The sequence below is a fragment of the Engystomops pustulosus genome, chromosome 10, assembly GCF_040894005.1.
Source record: "Engystomops pustulosus chromosome 10, aEngPut4.maternal, whole genome shotgun sequence".
Classification (NCBI taxonomy): domain Eukaryota; kingdom Metazoa; phylum Chordata; class Amphibia; order Anura; family Leptodactylidae; genus Engystomops; species Engystomops pustulosus.
In genome coordinates, this window is record NC_092420.1 from 87,035,114 (window position 1) to 87,061,170 (window position 26,057).

At 41.9% G+C, this 26,057-nt stretch overlaps 1 protein-coding gene across 1 annotated transcript in view; it reads right to left on the bottom strand.

Annotated features, from left to right (window-relative positions):
- AGBL4 (AGBL carboxypeptidase 4) overlaps positions 1–26,057 on the bottom strand; it is a 1,134,440-nt gene that overhangs the window by 412,978 nt on the left and 695,405 nt on the right. Inside the window, exon 6 of the mRNA XM_072127046.1 lies at positions 25,253–25,292. Coding sequence (XP_071983147.1) covers positions 25,253–25,292 — 40 coding nt within the window. The remainder of the gene's footprint in view (positions 1–25,252; positions 25,293–26,057) is intronic.

The window sequence follows — 26,057 nt, forward strand, 5'->3', positions numbered from 1 at the left end:
CATCACTGTGTGTATTATCCCTGTACTGTAACATCACTGTGTGTATTATCTCTGTACTGTGACATCACTGTGTGTATTATCCCTGTAATGTGACATCACTGTGTGTATTACCTCTGTACTGTGACATCACTGTGTGTATTATCCCTGTACTGTAACATCACTGTGTGTATTATCCCTGTACTGTAACATCACTGTGTGTATTATCTCTGTACTGTGACATCACTGTGTGTATTATCCCTGTACTGTGACATCACTGTGTGTATTATCCCTGTACTGTAACATCACTGTGTGTATTATCTCTGTACTGTGACATCACTGTGTGTATTATCCCTGTAATGTGACATCACTGTGTGTATTATCTCTGTACTGTGACATCACTGTGTGTATTTTCCCTGTACTGTAACATCACTGTGTGTATTATCCCTGTAATGTGACATCACTGTGTGTATTATCTCTGTACTGTGACATCACTGTGTGTATTATCTCTGTACTGTGACATCACTGTGTGTATTATCCCTGTAATGTGACATCACTGTGTGTATTATCTTTGTACTGTGACATCACTGTGTGTATTATCCCTGTACTGTAACATCACTGTGTGTATTATCCCTGTAATGTGACATCACAGTGTGTATTATCTCTGTACTGTGACATCACTGTGTGTATTATCCCTGTACTGTGACATCACTGTGTGTATTATCCCTGTACTGTGACATCACCGTGTGTATTATCTCTGTACTGTGACATCACCGTGTGTATTATCTCTGTACTGTGACATCACTGTGTGTATTATCTTTGTACTGTGACATCACTGTGTGTATTATCCCTGTACTGTAACATCACTGTGTGTATTATCCCTGTAATGTGACATCACTGTGTGTATTATCTTTGTACTGTGACATCACTGTGTGTATTATCCCTGTACTGTAACATCACTGTGTGTATTATCCCTGTAATGTGACATCACTGTGTGTATTATCTCTGTACTGTGACATCACTGTGTGTATTATCCCTGTACTGTGACATCACTGTGTGTATTATCTTTGTACTGTGACATCACTGTGTGTATTATCCCTGTACTGTAACATCACTGTGTGTATTATCCCTGTAATGTGACATCACTGTGTGTATTATCCCTGTACTGTGACATCACTATGTGTATTATCCCTGTACTGTGACATCACTGTGTGTATTATCCCTGTATTGTGACATCACTGTGTGTATTTTCCCTGTACTGTGACATCACTGTGTGTATTATCCCTGTACTGTGACATCACTGTGTGTATTATCTCTGTACTGTGACATCACTGTGTGTATTATCCCTGTACTGTGACATCACTGTGTGTATTATCCCTGTACTGTGACATCACTGTGTGTATTATCTCTGTACTGTGACATCACTGTGTGTATTATCCCTGTACTGTGACATCACTGTGTGTATTATCCCTGTACGGTGACATCACTGTGTGTATTATCTCTGTACTGTGACATCACTGTGTGTATTATCCCTGTACTGTGACATCACTATGTGTATTATCCCTGTACTGTGACATCACTGTGTGTATTATCCCTGTACTGTGACATCACTGTGTGTATTATCCGTGTACTGTGACATCACTGTGTGTATTATCCCTGTACTGTGACATCACTGTGTGTATTATCCCTGTACTGTGACATCACTGTGTGTATTATCCCTGTACTGTGACATCACTGTGTGTATTATCCGTGTACTGTGACATCACTGTGTGTATTATCCCTGTACTGTGATATCACTGTGTGTATTATCCCTGTACTGTGACATCACTGTGTGTATTATCCCTGTACTGTGATATCACTGTGTGTATTATCCGTGTACTGTGACATCACTGTGTGTATTATCTCTGTACTGTGACATCACTGTGTGTATTATCCCTGTACTGTGACATCACTGTGTGTATTATCCCTGTACTGTGATATCACTGTGTGTATTATCTCTGTACTGTGACATGTAGTTGGATGTTTCTTATAATACTATTGTCTTTATTGTATCAGCCCTGGAATGGAGGATCTGCAGAACACTGCTCATAATACAGAGAATATTTGTAGCAGAAATACTGTGGTTCTATCAGTGTAGTATTTGATCCGGGTTGTTTTCGCAAATATAAACTAAAGAAATGTAATAAAATAACAGAAAATAACATTTACGGCGGAGCAGGATATTAAGCCGCATCCATTGTTTGTGTTAGCGATGCATCAGTGCCGCCGCCAGCAAACATCCAATATACCAGAAACAAATATTATTGGAATTCCTGAGCCGGACATTGCTGTCGTTATTATTGGGATTAGCGGGCGAGCGGTTCACAGATTTATCGATGATATTGGCGTCTGTTCACATTGCAGCATTCTTACTGATCTGAGACAACGTCTCATTTGTTTGCAAATTATTCTGAAAAGAAACAAATATTTTTTTTTTTCTGCTAAAAACCAGACGGAACATTTCTAAGCTGCATTTTTTTAAAATAATATTTTTCTTTTATTGTAACGACATTGTATAAAATGTAGGAGACGTCTGTCAATAATAAAGGGATTTTCCAGATATAACACAGTGTTATTTAATGGACATCTACCACCCGGATGAAAGACTGTATGCAAATGAGCCTGAGGGGCTCCAGGCTCCATTATCATCTATAGAGCCTGGAGCCCCTCAGGCTCATTTGCATACAGTCCTTCATCCTGATGGTAGATGCCCTTTAAGTTGCAGTATTTTGTTAAGTTAACTAAGGAAGTTACTGCAGAAGTGAACTTATCTCTACTGAGGTTTTACATTTTTAAAGGGGTTGTCCAGGGTTACTCTTTTTCTAAAAACATTACCACAAGTGACCAGAAATTGTTCAATATGTCAGGATCTGGACCAGGACGTGATGTGATTGGCGACTGGTGGAGATGGGTTTTGTTTTTTTTTAATGTCATCTCATCAGAGGGGTAAGTGTATTTAGAGGAAAACTTAGTTCTGGAATTCTGAGAAATAGAATGTACATCGTGTGACTCTCTAGAACATGTGACCCTTAAAGGGAATCTGTCATCAGTTTTGACACTAATAAACTGCAGACAGTGCTAGGTAGTGCCCCTGGAGTGCAATGTAACCATACCTTTGTGTGTGTAGTAAGTAGCAGCAGGTCGGTGAAAAGTGAACTTTTAATCGAGGTTTGCAGCTCTGGGCGGATCTATCAGCCTGAAGAGCTTTCTGCCCTTTGCAATGAGCTGTTCCATACAACCTCCCCTCCGCTGAGTGACTGCTGTAAGTATCCAACCAAAATCCTGATACAGCTCCTACTCCTAGAAGAGGGGATGGGGCTGTGGGTGAGATAGATAAGATAGATAATAGATAGGAGATAGGTCAATAGAAGATATATAGATAAATAGATAAGACAAATAGATAGATATATAGATGGATAGATGACAGATATATAGACAGGAGATAGATTATCAGCATCTTCACCCGGGCATTCAACCAAGGGGTATCCTCTACCCACAAAAGTGCACATGCAGGGGGCCCCTTTAGGACAGGGGGCCCTGGGCAAATTCCCAGTTTGCCACCCCCGAACGCCGTCCCTGATGATGGAAGTTCACGAAGGAAACATCCAGCGAGCACTTATTTTCACACTTGTTCTGCAGACCCCTCTCCCCCCAGCAGGTTCCAGGTGGTCTGTATTCTTCTAAGCTTCTGGTATGATAATCTATAATAGCTTTGGATATTTCCTCAAATTTTTCGTTTTTTTTCAAAGCATTTGGTTTGGGTCCAAATCGAATCCGGCTGAACCAGTGCTTACCTGAAAATTGGTATATAACTAGTTTTTCATTAAAAAAAAAAAAAAAAAAAAAAGCCACCACATATACTCGAGTATAAGCCGACCCGAGTATAAGCCGAGACCCCTAATTTTACCACCAAAAACTGGGAAAACCTATTGACTCGAGTATAAGCCGAGGGTGGAAAATGCATTGGTCACAGCCCCCCCCCAGTATATAGCCAGCAAGCCCCCTATAGTATACAGCCAGCCCAGCTTGCCCCCAGCAGTATACAGCCAGCCCAGCTTACCCCCAGCAGTATACAGCCAGCCCAGCCTGCCCCCAGTCGTATACAGCCTGCCCCCAGTAGTATACAGCCTGCCCCCAGTAGTATACAGCCTGCTTTCAGTAGTATACAGCCTGCCCCCAGTAGTATACAGCCTGCCCCCAGTAGTATACAGCCTGCTTTCAGTAGTATACAGCCTGCTTTCAGTAGTATACAGCCTGCCCCCAGTAGTATACAGTCTGCCCCATGTAGTATACAGCTTGCCCCCAGTAGAATACAGCCTGCCCCATGTAGTATACAGCCTGCCCCAGTAGTATACAGTCTGCCCCATGTAGTATACAGCCTGCCCCCAGTAGTATACAGCCTGCTTTCAGTAGTATACAGCCTGCTTTCAGTAGTATACAGCCTGCCCCCAGTAGTATACAGTCTGCCCCATGTAGTATACAGCTTGCCCCCAGTAGAATACAGCCTGCCCCATGTAGTATACAGCCTGCCCCAGTAGTATACAGTCTGCCCCATGTAGTATACAGCCTGCCCCAGTAGTATACAGTCTGCCCCATGTAGTATACAGCCTGCCCCCAGTAGTATACAGCCTGCCCCCAGTAGTATACAGCCCAGCATAAAAAAAAATTAAACTTATATACTCACCCTCCGGTGGCCCCGATGTGCAGCGCTGCTCCCCCGATGTCCGCGCGGTTCGTCTTCAGGCTTCCGCGCCGTCTTCTTTCTTCTGCAGGGCGCCGCCATTGATCTTCCCCGGCAGGCGCCTAGTATGACGCGCCGCTGCTGACGTCATACTAGGCGCCGCCCCGGGAAAAACATGGCGGCGCCCGCCAGAAGAGAGAAGACGGCACGAAAGCCTGAAGACGAACCGCGCGGACATCGGGGGAGCAGCGCTGCACATATGGGCCACCGGAGGGTGAGTATATAAGTTTATTATTTTTTAAGTATTTTGTACTTTATTTTGACTCGTGTATAAGCCGAGGGTACGTTTTTCAGCACATTTTTTGTGCTGAAAAACTCGGCTTATACACGAGTATATACGGTATATTATTTTCTTAATTTAAAAAAAAATGTAAACAAAAATATTCTACTTTTCTCTTGCCTATCCCCTATCCCCCTTTTCACCTACCTATCTGCTAATTGAAATATTCATCCAACATGAAGCAGAAAAGATTTGGTTCAGATTTGGAGTCCGGTCAAAGAATCAACAAATAGATTTGCTTGGCTCTAATCAGGACACCCCCACCAGGAGCCAGGCGCATAGTAAATTATACAATGTAACGGTAATTATACTCCATATTAGAGCCTCGTTTCCATCTTTTTCCGTGTTCATTACCATTAATCATAAATGATAGCAGTGATACGGCCACCAGTACTAGTATACACCTGCTGAAGTACCTCTTGCAATTACATGAACATACATTATTCTAATACATATTCATAGAGCCAATTGGTTGATTTCCTCTATATCAAGTAATTTACTTCGGAATTGTAATTTTTTTTCCCCCATTAAAGAATTCTCTTCTTTTCCACCGAACCTTTTCACGTGAGCGGGGATTGAAATCCATCTAGACAAGCAGCATTACCGCGCACCAGTCAAGCCGTCCATTCATCTCGATGATGCGAGGCCGCGGATCTGCATGATCAAGTAGATAGATTTGCACTTTTAAATGTTTTTGAAGGTCAAATAATGTAACTGTCTGCTTAATTCTAATGACATAAATTGGCTACAAATGTCTAAGACCTTCTGCTATGTTACGGCCCTCACCGATCGTCCTACACCCCAAGTGGCACCCATACCACTTGGCCTTTAAGACAACCCCCCTGGACGCGCAGAAAGGATCATCACACGGCCTCATTAGCAGAGAAATGACCTTTGATTGGTGACTATCAGGCAAAGGCCCGCGTTCGATTAGCACAGCAATTTGTTCATTATATTTTGACAAGAACCTAAGATGATTCTGTTATCAAAAGGTCAAGACTTGATCCGGAAAAAAAAAAAGGAACATCTGTCATGAAAATTTACCACCAAGACTAATAAACAGCACGTGAGACAAGGCCTCATTGGCTTCTTGTTATCCGAATACTAACACGAGTTTTTACTCTGATAGTACCAGAGTTAATTGTTATCCGCCATAGAAGATAACAATCTGATCTTGAGGGCCAACTGTTGGGTTACTACCAATCATGAGACTGGAACCATATTGAGCATGAGAAGGTGTGTTCCATTCTTAAAGTGACCCTGTCATCAGAAATTGGCCTAATAAACCCATATGTTGTCAAGCAGCTAAACACCTTCTAGTTCTTTCATGGTTCAGTGTGGTGTCATCATCCAGAAAATCAACTTTAAGGTGAAGTGTAAATTGGTTTTATGAAGTCAAGGAGGCGGAGAGTTTAACACTGAAGTCAAGCTTTCCCTGCCTTGAAATGCACCTTCGTAGTAATTGATGGTCCCACGTCCAAGGACATCAATGATCAGATCCTCTGAAGTCCATTGCATGATGTCAATCACATGTGAGGAGGTGTTAAGAGGCAGGGAGAGCTTGACCTCAATGTTAAACTCTCCGCCTCCTTGACTTTAAACATCCAATTTCAAAGTAGATTTTCTGGATAATGCCACCAAGCTGAGTCATGAAATAAACATGATCTAGAAGATGTTCAGCTGCTTGACAACATACTGGTAGTGGTTTATTAGGCCAATTTCTGATGACAGTTTCCCTTTCATAATTGAATGAAACAGCAAGTCAAGCAAGTATCCTGCTCCTGAACTCAATAGTATGGGAGCATCAAATCTGGTCTTTGAGAGTGCCGAAGATAGTTTAGTGCTATGTTCTGCAATTTCCTCCTCTCCCATAAAATTGAATAGTGAGAATGGGACCCCCAAACATTTAGGGTCCCACCAGTTGGCCCCCACAGATTAGATTTTTATCTGTGGCTAGCAGATAACAGTCGATCTTCGTACAACCTCTTTAAAGGAAACCTACCATTTAGAATGGTAGGGGTAAGCTGTAAGTACCGAGCACCAGCTCAGGGTGGGCTGGTGCCGGTACTTACTTTCGTTAGTGTTATAAACCGCGGTATCGCGGTTTTAACCCTTTGTAAAGTTTAGAGCATAAGGGGCTTCGGCGCTGCGCGCGACTGTGCGCGCGCAACATCTCCGCTGTTTCCTATGGAAGCGCGCACGATCGTGCGCACACAGCGCCGAAGCGTCTTCTGCTCTAAAGTTTAAAAAGTGGTAAAACCGCGATACCGCGGTTTATAACACTAACGAAAGTAAGTACCGGCACCAGCTCACCCTGAGCTGGTGCTCGGTACTTACAGCTTACACCTACCATTCTAAGTGGTAGGTTTCCTTTAATGACCTGTCCTTAGTATCGGTCATCAATGTTTTTCGCCATTATAACCCCACAGAATGATCTGGGATTACAGTAGAATTTGTGGTGATATTTGGATAACCAGAAGCCAATGAGGCCTTGTCTCCAATCAGTCGGACCCCACTGATCGGATACCCAGTGAATACAGGATAAAAATCAATCCTAGTGCAACTTCTTTAAAGGAACCTACTATCATAAGTCTACCTGTTAAGGTAGATCTGATGGTAGGTTCATAGTAACCTTCTAAACCCTCATCTATTTGTGCCTAATACATTCTAAGATAATCTACATTTTACCTAATATGCAAATTTTCGGCAGAGGCTTTTGGGGTGTGGAGTAGCCTTTCTTGCTGGTGGGAGCAAAGGCTACTCCACGCCCCAATAGCCTTTGCGATCCTTTCTTCCTGCACGTCCTTGGCACGCTCCTGACACTGCTGCTGCAGTCTCGGTTCCATCAGAGTTTCAAGCATGCGCATTAGCTCTGGCTTCAGTGCCGACAGGAGCACCTCTATGCATGTGCCCTCTGAAGCTGGAGCTATGGCGCATGCACAGAGCTCTGAAGAAGTAGTGGTAGGAGTGCGCCGAGGACATGCAGGAACGAAGGATCGGAGAGGGTACTGGGGCATGAAGTAGCCTTTGCTCCCACAGCCAAGAGAGGCTGATCCATGTCCCGGTAGCCTATGCCAAAAATTTGCATATTAGATTGTTTTGCTTAGCTCAGAAAGTATTATATGATTAGATGAAGATAGTTTAGGGCTTAGAAGGTAACAAGGAACCTATCAGATGTATCTTAATAAGTTGTTTCCTGAAGGTACCTTTCCTTTCATATCAGTCCAACACCCAGCACCCCCACAGATCAGTTTTTCTTAGCAGCTGATAAACAGAGAATGAAACAGGAAGCAGACAGCTCTATTTCCTGTGTAGTGGCCAGACCACGTTACTGCAGATAATCTTTCATTCATTTGAACAGGATCCAAGATGTAGTGACCCGTTTTATCCCCAAACAGGAAATGGAGCTTTCTGCTTCCTGTTTCATTTTCCAGAAACAGCTGATCTGTGGCCGATGACAAACTTTCAAGGAAACGTCATCAAAATTTTAGCTCAAAATAGCCTTTAAATCATATGTCAGGATTTCTTTCTACAAAATCCTGCAAATCTGGAAATTGCTGCAGACAGCATAATGCCTCAAATTAATTTATAGACAAGGCCGTAAAATGCTTTGTGCCGTTCCTTTCTATGTCTCCCTGAACTAATTATCAGAGGCAAATTCTTGGAAATAATTAGATTTTGCGTCGCTGGATGGAGATACTTGCACAGAAACGTAGATCTTATCAGAGAAATGTAACAAAGCGATGTAGGACAGCAGGAATGCACAGGGACGCGCGTCCCACTGTTTTATATACTGCAAAAGTGCCTTCAAATAACTTCTCCCGGCTTTTATCGAGATGTGACTCATATTTCAGCAAACGCTTCAAAACGAGCGGAATTAAGGCCTTCATCCTCTTTGCTTTTTTCGGGAACGGAGGAGATGAGGTAAATTCATCACCCAGCTGCACCGCTCACATGTAAAATTAATAGGCCTCCTTGGAATTGCATTTCATTAACTAATATTTAATTACAATTTTACAATATAAATTAAACGTTCATTAAAAATCCTCTCCTTCAGTGTTTCTTGATGGCCGTGTTAACTCGAGAAGGATTACAGGATATCCCTGCTTGTCACTGGCTGGGCTCATTAAAGGGATATATTAAAAGGACACTTAAAGGGGACTTTTAACCTCCTCTTTTAACTCAATCAACTGGCACCTATGAAGAGGATCTTTCACCCCCTACACATACTCATACTCTTTACATTGTTTTATAGGTGTCCTTCCATTGATTTTCGTCATAGCTGGAAATTTTTCTGCAGTTCCCATTGTTCCCATGTCAATAATTTCAGCTCTCTATTGTCAAAGAGGTGGTGCCAGACTTTGTGCTCCAGCCCTGGTCCACCCAACTGACCAATAAGAGCCTAGATGGCTTGGTTGTAATGTTAGTATCAGTAACCGATATGCTATTTAAGTTATCTACTGTCAGATGGGAGGAGCAGATGTTATTACTGTCCATACATTGGATAATAGGAAGTTGATAATATTGATATTGATCATTTGGAAATGGTGGGGGCTAAAGTGAATATTTAAAGTACTTTAAAATAAGTGGATAGGCACCTAGATGTCAGTCATGACATCATCTATTGTCAGAAGTGATGCAATGATGGGTCAGTGTTATCTATATAGAGGTCATTGTACAGTGAGGGGGAGGAGATAAGCTGTGACATCATCTATTGTCAGTAGTGATGTAATGATGGGTCAGTGTTATCTATATAGAGGTCATTGTACAGGGAGGGGGAGGAGATAAGCTGTGACATCATCTATTGTCAGTAGTGATGTAATGATGGGTCAGTGTTATCTATATAGAGGTCATTGTACAGGGAGGGGGAGGAGATAAGCTGTGACATCATCTATTGTCAGTAGTGATGTAATGATGGGTCAGTGTTATCTATATAGAGGTCATTGTACAGGGAGGGGGAGGAGATAAGCTGTGACATCATCTATTGTCAGTAGTGATGTAATGATGGGTCAGTGTTATCTATATAGAGGTCATTGTTCAGGGAGGGGGGAGATAAGCTGTGACATCATCTATTGTCAGTAGTGATGTAATGATGGGTCAGTGTTATCTATATAGAGGTCATTGTTCAGGGAGGGGGGAGATAAGCTGTGACATCATCTATTGTCAGTAGTGATGTAATGATGGGTCAGTGTTATCTATATAGAGGTCATTGTACAGGGAGGGGGAGGAGATAAGCTGTGACATCATCTATTGTCAGTAGTGATGTAATGATGGGTCAGTATTATCTATATAGAGGTCATTGTACAGGGAGGAGGAGGAGATAAGCTGTGACATCATCTATTGTCAGTAGTGATGGGTCAGTGTTATCTATATAGAAGACATTGTACAGGGAGGGGGAGGGGATAAGCTGTGACATCATGTATTGTCGCTAGTGATGTAATGATGGGTCAGTGTTATCTATATAGAGGTTGTTGTACAGGGAGGGGGAGGAGATAAGCTGTGACCTCATCTATTGTCAGTAGTGAAGTAATGATGGGTCGATGTTGTCTATATAGAGGTCATTGTACAGGGAGGGGAGGAGATAAGCTGTGACATCATCTATTGTCAGTAGTGATGGGTCAGTGTTATCTATATAGAGGTCATTGTACAGGGAAGGGGAGGAGATAAGCTGTGACATCATCTATTGTCAGTAGTGATGTAATGATGGGTCAGTGTTATCTATACAGAGGTCATTGTACAGGGAGGGGGAGGAGATAAGCTGTGACATCATTTATTTTCGCTAGTGATGTAATGATGGGTCAGTGTTATCTATATAGAGGTCATTGTACAGGGAAGGGGAGGAGATAAGCTGTGACATCATCTATTGTCAGTAGTGATGTAATGATGGGTCAGTGTTATCTATATAGAGGTCATTGTACAGGGAGGAGGAGATAAGCTGTGACATCATCTATTGTCAGTAGTGATGTAATGATGGGTCAGTGTTATCTATATAGAGGTCATTGTACAGGGAAGGGGAGGAGATAAGCTGTGACATCATCTATTGTCAGTAGTGATGTAATGATGGGTCAGTGTTATCTATATAGAGGTCATTGTACAGGGAGGAGGAGATAAGCTGTGACATCATCTATTGTCAGTAGTGATGTAATGATGGGTCAGTGTTATCTATATAGAGGTCATTGTACAGGGAGGGGGAGGAGATAAGCTGTGATATCATCTATTGTCAGTAGTGATGTAATGATGGGTCAGTGTTATCTATATAGACGTCATTGTACAGGGAGGAGGAGGAGATAAGCTGTGACATCATCTATTGTTAGTAGTGATGTAATGATGGGTCAGTGTTATCTATATAGAGGTCATTGTACAGGGAGGGGGAGGAGATAAGCTGTGACATTATCTATTGTCAGTAGTGATGTAATGATGGGTCAGTGTTATCTATATAGAGGTCATTGTACAGGGAGGAGGAGATAAGCAGTGACATCATCTATTGTCAGTAGTGATGTAATGACGGGCCAGTGTTATCTATATAGAGGTAATTTTACAGGGAGGGGGAGGAGATAAGCTGTGACATCATCTATTGTCAGTAGTGATGTAATGATGGGTTAGTGTTATCTATATAGAGGTCATTGTACAGGAAGGGGAGGAGATAAGCTGTGACATCATCTATTGTCAGTAGTGATATCTATTGTTAAACCTAGTGGCAACATTGGATATTAGACTATTTAGTTATGTGAGTGTTAGCTACTTTTTATTAAATATAGTTGGTGATATGGAAAAAAAGTAAATAAAAAATTTCAAATGAGTGAATAAGTGATTTTTTTGAGTGAACCATGAAATGAAGTTAAAAATTCACAGTGAGAACTTGGGCCAAACTATATATTGCCAGGAGTTTACAAGACATGAAAAATGGGAGACATTAGAGTTTTATTCTGCAGCAATAACAAACACTAATTAGTTATAAAGCTGCGTCTGGGGCAGTCATTAATCCATAATACACTAGTAACTTTATATGGTCAGCTCATCTGCAAAGCATACTGGGGAATGTGTCATTAGGAACCCTAGTAAATAAGTTAAATAATAGTATTATCCCATAATCGCTCCCCACAATAATAGATTGTTTCTTAAAGGGATTACATAAACCTGGCACATAACCAGTGGACAACATTCATTGAGCGCCATAAATTCTAATTGGCTGATTAAAAGTACGGTAGATACTGAAACTAATGAAAAAACTTGGAATAAATGACGGAAATTTTATAGAGCTGTAATTCCCATTAGTATCTGCAGGTGGTGCTGTGTGTATAAACTCATTGGTTTCTATAGGATGAGATTATTTGCGTTTTCCTATATATTGTATTTGTCTCTTATACGTTTTGATATAGTGTGTGCACAGGCCTGTTCATGGAGTTTACAAATTTACCATTTCCCCTTAAAGGGAATCTGTCAGCAGAAATGTAATTTTTAGCTGGTGACAGGTTCCAATAGCCTATGCTATGCTGGTTTTAAAAATACCTTTTTCAGCATTCTGAATCATTTCAGTAGTTTATAATAGTTTATTTCACATTACCTGGCTTCCTGCTAGCAGTGTGTGGTGAGTCCTGAGGGGAGGGTCAGATGCAGCCTGTGTGTACCTGTGTCTCCTCATGAATTCTTTCTCTACTCTAGACCATGACCCCCCCTCCCCTGCCTGCTCAATGCCCATGATAGGAAGAGGGGGGAGCTGGATGAGTGTGAGGGAGAAGAGACAGAAGCAGGCACACACAGGCGGCAGCTGCCCCCTCCCCGGGGACTCATGGCATGGGGCCAGGTAATGTGAAATAAACTTATATAAAGTACTGAAATGATTCAGAATGCTGAATGCTATACTGATTTTTTTTTTTTTTAAAGGTATTTTTAAAATCAGTATAGCATAGGCTATTGGAACCTGTAACCAGCTAAAAAATTCTTGGTGACAAGTTCACTTTAAGGGTTTATTACTTTGTGGCAGATAAAGATAACAGAAGTTCTTATATTTGGGGGTGGAGTTCTTTTTAAAAGGGAAGATCTAGGAAATGCAAAATAACTTGAGAACTTGCCTAATAGTTTCTGATGTGACTCAGTTTTTGTACAAGCCAATAGGTTTTTGACACGTGTAGTCACCTGACACAGTTTCGGCGCTGATCCTGTCACGGCTTCAGGAAGGTTTGGGCATTTCACTCTTTTCTTTTCCATTCACAGACTGAAAAGTGTCTCCGCTTCCCACTAACATGATTGGGAGGCGGAGACTGGAAAACTATAAAACCATTACGAAAAAAAAAACACTTAAAGTGGAACTTTCACCACGTTGCCCAAGTCCGACTCTGTGCATTGTTTAATAGGTATTATGTAACATCCCGCTGATCGGGTTATGTAACGAAATTATGAACCTTCCAGCTGTTGGAGAAGTAAGGCCCACTAATCCTGCAATCTGTATAGGTGCCATAGGACGGACACCTTTTAGGAAGAGTATTACACCTAATGTGAGATGACCTTCCCTTAGCCATCTACAGGTTCCATTTGGTTCTGCAGCTGCTCTATACCTGCCTGAGAAGGAATGTGTATTTATGTGACCAATCACATGCATTGCTATTATAATATTGTACAGAGGTTCTGGTTGGAGGACACACCAGGGCTGGACCCTCCCAAAGGTTATATAAAGCTTTGATGTGGAAGGTTCTGGGTCTTTGCTATGGAATAAGGCACATGGGTCTGAGGCTCGCTGCCCATACACCCAGCATTGGTGTTGGAGGATGTTGCATTATGTTTACGCCAGAATAATGAAGATGTGGGAATAGTCCTGTGAGACTTCTTAGCAGTGAAAAGTTCCAAAAAACTTAAATGCGGCTATTTTGAGACTTTTTTACGCCAAAAAGCGCAGGAAAACCAATGATAATAAACCCTCCCAGTATATATACACACTATACACCATTTACACACATATTTAATGAATTTAAATACAAATGCACACCTAAAGGGCATATACACATCACATACAGAGTATACACATCAAGTAAACACATCCATACATTTATTTACTCATAACCACAATGCATAGCTTAATACGTATATAATACTTTGGTGTGTCAGATCAGGTGGCCCCCTGACACCTCGGGCCCCCTGACACCCCGGGCCCCCTGACACCCCGGGCCCCCTGACACCCTGGGCCCCCTGAGACCCTGGTCCTGTAGTTATGCCCATGCCGCCATCCCTGATTCTGGAATAGTTGGAATTTTCTCTGTGGCTCATACCATTCCTGAATGATCAATATCATTATTTTCAGTCTTTCTACTGTCAGATGGGTGGAGCCAGACCTTATGTAGCCCAAGACCACCTGCACCTATCTGATAGAATTGAGACTCATTTTCATAGTATCATGGTAGTTCCAGTAGCCAATATTCTATTTAGGTTCTCTACTGTCAGATTGGGGGTCCTGAGGTGTAGCAGAACGCATGGCTCCGCCCATCTGAAAGTAAAGATCTTAATATAACGATGAGGGCTAGAAAAAAAAATTCTAACTATACCAGGATATGTGGAGTAGCATCTATTAAAAGGGTTGTCTTAAATTAATAAAAACTTTTCTGATTGGCTGAGGGGGGCTGTGAAAAAAAATAACCTCTACTTACCTACTTCGGTTCCCCTGGTGTCTAACATCGCCGTCCGTCGCTGCCGTGCCCCTGTTTGTTTACAAAACTGGGGTCTGGCAAGCCCACCCGTCCCAGTGCTGTAGCAGACGCTAGGACAGGGTATGGGTGGCATGCCAGGCCACCGGAAGTTGTAGAAGTCCAGCTGCCATGCCCCAGTAAACAGAGGCACGTCAGTGATGGAAGGAGGCGCAGGACAACAGGAGCACAGAGGGAGGTAAGTATAGGCTTAATTTTTTTTCTCAGCACCCCCAGCCCACCAGTAAAGTTTTTATTTATTTCGGATAACCCCTTTAAAAACAAAGGGGGTCATTTACTAAGGGCCCGAATCGCGTTTTTATGGCGGGTTACCCGAATCTTTCCGTTTTGTGCTGATTTTCCCTGAATTGACACGGGTTTTTGGCGGCCACGATCAGATTGTGGCGCATCAGCGCCGGTGTGCACGCGATGGAAATAGGGGGCGTGGCCGAACGAAAACCCAACGGATTCGGAGAAACCGCCGCATTTTTAAAAAAAAAGTGTCGCTGGACACGCGCTGAAGTTCATCGGAATGCACTGAACTTCACCAAACCGGGCCGAGTGAAGGTAAGCGCGTGTCCAGCGACACTTTTTTTTAAAAAAATGCGGCGGTTTCTCCGAATCCGTTGGGTTTTCGTTCGGCCATGCCCCCTTGGTGCACGTCGGAGGAACTGCCTTAGTGAATCGCCGGAAGACCCGAATCCTCCACCCGGATTGCGCCGCTGGATCGCGCGACAGGACCGGGTAAGTAAATCTGCCCCAAAGAGTTGTAGTTCATCTAGGTACAGAAAGGCCCCCATTATATTGAGGAAGATGCAGTTTGCGCAGAGTCAATCATGAGGTCGCACCTTCTAGCTACCTACCCGATTCTCTGATGACTCAATCATGCAGAAAACACGGCACACGATTTTATATTCCATCAACGCTCCACGGCTCGGCGCACATTGAAGAACGGCAAACTCTATAGAAGATGTTATGGTCCATTATGATTCTATAGACACTATTTGGCAACCTGCCTCCTCTCTTAGAGCTGTTCTCCAATCAAAACCAGCCCTTTCCCAATCCCCGTTTTTTGGCCGGAGTTCGGCTTTAATTACATTAATTGAAGAGACTTGGTTTCACAGCTGGTCACTTGCAGGAGATATTAATAGCGCTCAATCAGCGTTTGCAATCAAGGCTCATCTCTATGAAAAGCGCCAGATCTGCATCGCGAAGGTATTCCACTGATCAATCACACAAAACAAACAGCTAATTATGCATAATCTGCACACCATCCCCGGGTAAAATATCATTCTTATGAGCAATAACATTGATCTTTTCACAGATGTTGGGTCCCTGTTCAGCCATTAAAATCCAATGCCTGCCGTCTATGTGTCGCACGAAGCCTAAATCTAAAAGAATAACTGGTAATGTGCGTCCTGATCCCGTGTATAAAGCAGCGGGACTCTTCCTGGATGAAGGATATTATAATACAAGCCGTAATTTATAAGGAAATTGTAGACAGTGACGGGAATAATGGGATGTAAATGGCAGTTTCTGCAACTACATTTTCCTCGTAAATAGTGATATTTCTATCCGGCACTGTGCTGGTGGGGGAGTCTGCAATGCTCTATGACTTATGGCTCATGTACATGGAGCCACATAGAGGTGCATGGAATATCATACACATACCATGATGGTCTCCATGTTATATACTCATCTCGAAGCAATGCAATTAGGGCCCACAATCTTCAAAGGGCCCCCTTATCCTGAAGGCAAATAGAAGGTAGATCTTCAAGGGTAGCCCAACACATAATATGGATGGCAACTAGACCCAGATCTTGGTGGAACTGACCAATCCTGTAATGTAAATGGAGAGTTCTGACAATACCCTGGTGGTAAATGTTTTGGAGAGTACTGGTTGGCTTTGTTGAATTTTAACATGCCCAACGTCTCCTTTCATACCCTCCTCTCCTCGACGAGAATACATGCATCTTAAGCGTTTATTTGCATGGGGGGGTCAGGAGGAAAATGATAGCTTTTGTCCAACATCTCATTTGACCAACGGAGGTGGATGGAGACCATTTATGTCCGTTAAGATGTGGTTGAGTCATTGAAAGTTCTCACTGTAAAGGAATTGGAACCAAATACAAAAGTCATCTGAACATTGGTAGGACTCCTCTTGATACTTTTAAAAGGGAGCGACTTAAGCTTTTCTCCCAGTTGGACATGAACATTAATGCTCTTGATTTTTTAAATTCCCTCTTTCTTATGATCGGGAAGTAAGAGCTCTCCTTACGGAGACTTTGCCAATTAGAGCAATAAAGTCATAAGGCCAATTGCAGGTGAGTGGAGGCTTAAAGCCATAAACACTCCACTGGGGGATTCTGGGAAATGTACAAATACATTTTCATGGAATGAATTAGGGAAACCTTGCCTCTTATGGCAACGTTGTAAAGCAGCCCCTTGAACATCAAGCATGACTTTGAAGAAGCCTCTTCCTTGTTAGCCATAAGGAACTTGGCCATAAGGAAGATGTCAAAAGTCCATGTCCAACCACTTTTCAAGCTATTTGGGTACCGTAAGTTATACCATTTACTCAAGGGTTAAAGAAGAGTCTACAAGGCCATTATGTCAAACATATAGCATGCATACTAGATGGCCAATGAAATTATACATTACATGACAAACCCCTTTAAGTATGTTTTTTGTAGATTTTTTTCATGTCAGAAGCCACACAGTTCTACGAGATCAACTTTTACTTTAAGTTTTGTAGTCTTACTCTTGACAGAAATACTGCCAGCTTGTGCAGGGCAAATAGGTCAGGAGAAATAATTTGCAATAAAGGTGAACTGGCAGCTTGAAGATAAACAGCCGGTAAGATAGAGCCGAGAAGAACACCGGTCATAAGGTAAAAGCCTTATCTGATTTTTCAGCACCACAATTAATTCCTGCTGACCTTTCAAATATGTATCTTGTATATTTTAGAACCTTGAAGAACGGACACACTTGCTGTGCCGGCAAAAACTTGAGGAGATGTAAGAAGAGAAAAGCTTGAATTTATTTGCCTTCAAAGTCCTTGCAATACCCAAATATTGAGGACCGTCTTCTATTTGTCTAATGAGCGCATCAATTACTCTCACCATGAGAAGGATGGTCCCCGTTAAAGGTTATTTCAAGGATGATGGTTATCATCCAGCCTTTATCCCGCAGATCTGTCTTACTGAAAGCATTTGACCTTTTAATAGAATCCAAGAAAACAAGAATAGGGAAAAAGAGTTAATTTGGAACTCTATAAAGCAACGGAAAAGATGAAAGAGCATTCAAATCGATAAGAGAACAATAACAGGCTGATGAATGTTTGCACCCAATTTACTCATTTTGCTAACCGGATTTTGAATAGTTTTCAAAGCCCATATTCGCTCCGTGGTGTGAAGTATGTGTTATTGTGTCCAAACAAAGCCAGACGATAATCATTACGGAGCGCTGAAAAGGTCATCTCCTTAGAAATGTCAGCTTTCAATGGAGAGAGCTGGACTTTCATACCCAAGTATCCAATTAATGGGGCACGACGAAGTGCATGGAAACATTGAGGTGACCTGGAAAAAGAATCCGGCTAGAGGACGCTTGTCGGTAAAAATAGATGTCGGAAAATGAACTTCTGGAAACTTCAAGATGGTTAAAAGTTTATAAAACATACGAAATTCATTTATATGGTCAGACACCTAGAGAATTGATACATTTTTTTTGAAGGTCAGGCGTGAAATGTAGGACTCTGAACACTCTACTACACTGGAGATAGCTGTAAAACTCCTATTCCTGGGTACGGTCAAGTGATTAAGAGCTGGGCAGCAGTTCCTAAGGTTAAAAAAGCCATATGACCGAATTTGTCATGGTTCTCTGGTGCCAGAGGTTCCCAGAACCAGATGACTAGATGGTTTCCAGGTTTTGCAACCCAACTTATCTAATGCCAATGACCTATCAAGATCTCATTCCTTGACATTCGCTCTAAAGACCTCCAACTTGAAATGTGAGGACCTTGTTTGTGGTGGTCCTCTTCTTCTATTAGACTGTACAAGAGCAGAAACATTCTCTCATTTGCTAACATTGTGATGGATGTAAGAAAAGGGAGTCCTAGACTGGTTCATACCGTCATAGTAAAAGGGGTAACCTTTCAGTCAAAGGTTGCAGGAGACGTAGTTACGCAAGGATTGAGTAAGGAGGCATTCTGCTTCATTTGAAGACACCAACATTATGAGTAGCATACTGAACGACTTGCATTTGGCCCTAGAGCAGTGATGGCGGAACTATGGCACAGGTGCCAGAGGTGGCACTCAGAGCCCTCTTTTTGGGCACCCAAGCCATCAACTTAGAACTCAAAGAATCATCCTGCAGTCCCAGGAGACTCTAGAAATGATGCTCTCAGTTCTATCCTGTACAGGGGGAGATGCTATAACATTAGTCAAAATTTGCCCTTCTTCTTTCAACTGTTTTGTTGTCCTCAAGAGGCCAATATGATTGAAAGTTGTGGTAGAACAGGTAGCAAAAAGTTACTACTTAAATCACCGTGCTGGCACTTTGCAATAAATAAGTGTGCTTTGGTTGTAGTTTGGGCACCCGGTCTCTAAAAGGTTCGCCATCACTGCCCTAGAGGCTTCAAGTTTAGCCTTTAACAACAGCATAAAAAGGATTTTAAGGTCTAAAAATGTCGACATCTTAAAAAACAGATTAATTGGTAGTGATCCAACACTCAGGACCCCAACAAATCATCAGAGAAACAGAGAATGGAATAGGAAGCAGACACTGCCATTATCTGTGTAGTGGCTGAAGCAGGTCACTGCCGATTAGTTCCCTTTAAACTATTGTTAGCTTATGTGTAGTAACCAAAAATTACCACTGCACAGTGATCGGAGCTGTCTGCTCCTATGTTCTAGTATATTTTAGAACCTTGAAGAACAGACACAATCGCAAAAACTTGATGTAAGAAGAAAATTGCTTGAATTTTTTCCCTTCAAAGTCCTTTCAAATATTGAGGACCGTCTTCTATTTGTTCATCATTTGATCTATGGGGTTGTTGGACATTAGATCCCCTTCAATCTGATATTGAAGGCCTAACCTAGGTCATTCATTTTTCTTGTCTGGAAAACCCCTTTAAGATCTACCATTTTTTTACATTTTCTGCAATAGCTCTTAGCTTACTTGTGTCAAAGAATCCTTACCAGATAGAGGTTATTTGGGTCTTCAGGGGATAGGACACAACTTTTGGGCAGAGATGATTCTATTTTTTTCAAAAAACAAAACAGACCCTATTCTTTAGACCTGACCCATCATAATCTGGACATTTATGGTTAATACTACTGGTACTTCTACGCACATCAGATCCACTTTCATCAGACTTCCCGACATTTTCGGGATTTGCGCCGCTTTGACAGGTATTTAGAAAGGGATCGCATTTTGGCGAAGCTGCGCTGCTTTCATGCTACAGATATCGGGGGGCGTGCCGTCAGACATTCCGACCGATTCGGACTGAACGCGGGATTTAAAGGGGTATTCCGGGAATATGAACGTCTGACACAAAAACCCTTGATGATATAAATAAATGAATACAACAATACTCAATGTCATTAGTCACAAAACGGAGCTAAAATAATATGATTTTATGATTTACAAAATTTATGGCCTCTCTAAAGTAGGTGGAGTTATCACTAAGATGGCCGCCACTGGAAACTACAAGTTCCATGATCCTTTAGTTCTCAGTAACTCCTCCTACCACTTATGCTCTGCTAACAGTGATGATGTAACAGGTTTTCTTGCTCTGTTACCATAGTAATGATGTGTAACTGCCATCACCACAAAACTGGCCATACTGGATGCACTGCAACCAACCGACTACAGCCAAACGTAGTGGTGATCACATGACCCTGCCCAGGCAGGTACAGGACATGTGATGTGGACATGTGACCAGCGGCCATCTTCTTTTCTGTGACGGACCGCGTGGAGGAAATTAACGGACTGATTAAAGGGCCAGTAGCATTTTAATAATTCATTACAGTCTATGTCACCAGCATTTTCTGCTAAGGGGAGCAAAATTTTAAATAACAACTAATTACACATTAGCTTATATTTTGAGTGCCCATTTGTATGTGAATTATGCTGATTCCTGGAATACCCCTTTAACATTCAAATTGTGTCGCATCCAATGCACTTACATGCACCGGGAAGAAGAAGGTGAACTCCGGTGGACCTGAGCGGGGAAGCGACACATGCAGGATATCAGGCACACGATCTTAGTGAATCGCGACACAGTGCATTCCGGCCGGACAATGCACTTTGGGTGAACCCTCATGACCGCTTAAGTATATGTGCCCCATTGTGTGCTATATGGTAGACAAAATGGTTAATTATCCCGTTACTATTATCTTGCGACAAAATCTGTAAATTAATCCAAATCAACTTATTATTATTATTGGATTGAAAATGAAATGATGGAATTATGCATATCCATGCTCCTTGAATTTCCCAAATTTTACAGCAATATTCAAACATTTTGAGAAAAAAAATCTATATTTTTGGTGCCTCTGAACATCTGATCATTGGGAAGTTGTCGGTAATAGCTGGATGTCATCATTAGTTTTATTGCTGGGAAAGCATTGAGCATACATTAACTTGATTACTGGATACTGAATACGGCTAAAAGGCATAAAATGTTTCTATTGCCAAGGGGTGGCAACATCTGTCAGATCGAGCCAGGACTGCTAATGCACATTGTGAATTCTGGGCAATGCTGGTTGATATTCGCGTTGCCTTGAAAGAGAAAAAATATCCCACCAATTACAGGCTGATGCATCTTTAAAAGGATCATTAAACCTGAAGTGCAAGTTTTGCAACTTTTTCCACTGCTGCCATTCACATATGTTGTGTAGGAACGGTTCTTAAAAAGTGTCTGAGCAAAGGAGAAATATTTGAGCTGGTAGGTGAATACATATAAACTTAAAGAAGACCTTTAACTACTTTACACATGTGGAGTTAAATTATACAAGGGGGATTCTACACAGATTCAGGGGTACTTTGATTTTTCTCTGTAGCTCCCACAGTTGCTGCGATACCAGTCCCAGTATCTGACCATTATAATCCTCTCCACTGTCATAGAGGAGGAGCTGGAGCAGAGGTAGGGTCGTGTGTTATTATAATCTCGACTTGTCAGAGAAGATTATTATAATCTTGACTTGTCAGAGAAGATTATTATAAAACACGCCCCCTCCAAGCTCCTCCCCTCTGACAGCAGAGAGGATTATAATGGTCAGATACTGTGACTGATATCTCAGCAACTGTGGGGGCTAGAGAGAAAAATCAAAGTGCTCCTGGATATGCATAGCAGCCCCTACAGTATACTATGTGCATCTCCACATATGTGAGGTGGTGAAAGGTCCTCTTTAACTTTAGCAACCAAAGCCAGGTTGCTGCCAAGGCAACTTATGAGATGAATCTAGATGACCACACATGGAGAGTGTCTAAGAGAAACATAGTTGAACTTGTGAAGACTAGAGGAAAGTGTACAGCTTTATTAAATCAGTTTGGAAATACAAAGATTGGGTAAATTAATTACAATAGATAGATAACTGTAATAATCTAGTTTCACCTAGTCCTGTGGTCAAGACATAGGACACCCTCTACACCTAGAGAAAAGACATTTCACCATTGCCATAGGATTCTTTAATGTAAGAGCAGTGAGACTATGGAATTCACTGTCACATAAGGTTCTGATCGTTTATCCGATGTTCACGTTCAGGAGGGGCATAGATACCTTTGTTAGGAAGTGAAAATATCATGTAATTGGCGCAGTCCACAACTACTGCCTTAAGCCCAAGAATGGATTATGGAGAGCCTGGCCCTGGGCTCAGTGGCGTAACTTGAGGGGGTGCAGAGAGTACGGTCACATCCAAGCCCAAGAGGTTTAGGGGGCCCTTATGGTGTCACTTTCCCATATGAGAAGACTATTACTATAAACCATACATTATAGTTGGAGGCCTGGCACAGACTTTGCACTGGGGCCCATCAGCTTCTAGTTACACCACTGCCCGGGCTGCAACCTCTATGAAAAAAAATCCCAAACTGAATATTCCCTGTTCCCTAGTAGTAATGTTCCTCTCTACTCTTCACTCCTCTTCTGTGTCTACATACGGCTGTGAAGCCGGCAGGCATGCCGATTTCATCACAATGAGACTGTTGGCAACAGAGGTAAAAGAGGTTTGCTACAGGGAAAAGTAAGTGGTGAGTATTGGATTTAGTAGTGGGGGGATGCTGCTGGAAAGGGCAAAATATTAACAGAGGGGGCAATATAAGCTGGAAAGTAGATACATGAGCAGGGGTGGGGCAACATAAGCAAGGGAGAGACAATTTAAGCAGGGGAGGGACAATATAAGTATGGGGGGCCCTGCAAGTCTGGAATCACTTCTTACATCTGGTACTAGAATCTTTTGCTGCTTTCAATCGGTGGTTATAGGACCTTTCGAGCACCTTCAAAGGTCCTTATATAAATTGTGTACATGTGTATTGAGAGCAGGAACAGATGGATGAGGATTTCATGGATGAAGGTGGTTTGGGTGGTTTGGGCAGCCATGGGCCCCATGGAGTGGTTGGGCTCCAGGCTACGGCTGATATTATAATACACTGCTCCATAAACTGGTTCCATTATGGCTAATTTGGCTCCTGATTCCTTTCAAAAACTAAGTTATTTTTCCTCTACAAAATTTTTGGATAAATCTCCCCCCTTCATTTTCGTCATCATGATCAGAACTTCCCAGAGGAACAAAATATAGAAATGTCTATAACACGTTAGGTTCTATAATGTGGATTTCCTATGACTTCTTATATGTAGGCATCATGCCCAGCCCTGTTTGCCAACTTAAAATGATAGCACATTAAACCTGATTGATCGTCAAATTTTTGTGGTTATCGGATTTTCTGCTAGTTGAGTGTTTTTGAAATGCTCATAACTCTCAGGAAACAGACAAAAATAATATAAAAATTATCCAAATGATATTACGTTTTACAAGACATTTTTTTTTAGGATAATTGAACACAACAAGAATAAGCCCATAAGTAGAAAACATAACATATGTGGCAATTATATTTTTCCAAAATATTGAGGTTCTAAAGATATTAACAGGTTTTTTAACAATAAAAATCACTATTGTGCAGACATAAGATATAACTCTTTGTAAAAGTCTGGTCAAAATTTAAACGAAGCAAAAAATACTTAAACAGTCTAAAAATATATAAAACTAAAATATGCTAAAAGGGTTTTCCAAACCTGCAAGATATTGACACAGAAGAGGGTAAAGTGAATTCTATGTTGTTCCCATACCCCAATTTAGATTTTCACACTAAAAAAGCCCTTTGAATGGGGACCTGTCACCAGTTGACATCGGAGGATGGGGTGGAGTGTAAGAGTGAGGATGGGAGGGGCCACTGGAACTGGCTGAGGAGGCCACACCCCCTCTGACTTGCTGCTGGATCTGTATGCCAGGTAAGAGCACAAAGTTCATTTTATGGGGATGTGAGGCAAACATTTTTTTTAGGTACTTTGCCATAACATGAAGAGTGTTGCCTATTTTTTGGATGCACCATCAGTAAGCCATTGTCAGGGCCACATGGAGCAGTTGTATCCTCATTGTATTTGCTGGCCACAGCTTCATAAGCTTTTGTAGTGGCTGTATCTGCAGTTCATTGCCTGAGGGGTTCTTCAGGATTTCTGAAAAACACTGTAGGGTCTGGGGTGCCAAAAATAAGGAACAAGGTTGTTTTGGTACTTCCAGAATTTGGAAGTCCTGGCTGCATCCTGGTTGCAAGTGTTGGGTAGTCATGAGACGTGCTACAGTAAATTGGATGTTTTTTTTAATCTGGTGAAGAACAATCTGCCTGCAATGTGTTATTCGTATTGTCTGAACACAACACTTATTGCACATGAATTTTGCCAATAAATAGTTTTTAGCATGAAATTATGGGCAACTTATTAATGGTGTTTTATGTCAGCAGTGTCAAGGAATGGGCTCCATTTGTTTCGTGGAACAGGGACTTCCCATGGTCCAAGGAAACCACAGATTGGCAGGTAACTCCATTGGATGTCCACGTGGATGTCCCAAAGGCTAGAACTACCAGAGCGGTGCAATAACTGGGCTTTTCCAAAACCAAAAATTATGCACTGATGCTTTGCAGCCATATCGCTCCAAAATGCCCCAAATCCGGATTGGATCTCCACTCTCTAGTATTGATTGGCCTATCCTAAGATTCTAATATTCACGTTCAAAGGACTGGAAAACCCCTTTAAATTAAAAATAAACCTTATATCTTGTAACGGAGAAGAATCCTTATGTATCTATCTGTATCTATAGGTCTACTCTTTGTTTTCCGTTCCCATATGAGTTGAGGAGCAGTTGACAACAATGATAAACAAAGATGCCCAACACTTGTCCTTCACCACATGAATGATATTCCTTTGCTGCTTGAATATTTCCCCAGTAATGTCATCCATCACCTGCAGTCTATTAGTATGGTACTTACCGGGGCTGGTAATTGTAAGAAGATCAAGTCTACGTTGTTGCTGCAATAGAAATAATATGATCAGTTACGTCACTTGAAGACCATCTGGAGCTAAAGCTGCAGCAGATGCCAATGGCTGCCCGGAGACCACTGTCCCCATCACAATAAATTCGGACAAAGTTGTGGCTTAGCTGCATTCAGTTCACAAAGCTATCCTCAGTATGTTATCACTACAGCATATGGCACCGCCGGTTCCTCTCTAATCGGAAGACATCCATCAGTTATCTCAGTCTCATGTTACCCTACCAAGATGGTTCCAACAATAAGATAAGAAATCACAATGGTCACTAATTCACAGTCCTGATTTCAAAGAAATGAGACCTTTAGCATGATGTCCACAAGTTGGTGTCATAGTACCATAGGGACCGGGGTTGGGAGAGTGCACCTGCACAGTATAACAGCCTGTCAAGCTACAGAACGGAACGGTTCTAGTAAAACCTCCCGGAGCCCCTGTGGCTCATTAGCATAATTACAAAAGTTGATTTTAATGAAAATCTACTATTTGGTTTTATGCATTATGAACCAAACGTACCTTGAGAATGTTGTAGCTACAATGATGCAGAAACAGATCATGTTCAATCCTAAACTAAGTAGTTTTGCTGAAAAAAATTGTTCTAAAATTATGATAGAGGCTCTGTTGTTCCTGTGGCTGCTCCGCCCTTCTCCTCTTACCCTAATTATGCACTGCTCCAGCCTTGTCCTTCCCAGCATAAGCCTAGAACATGTCATCCCTGTGTTGTGCCTGAAAGGCAGAAGTAATCAATCT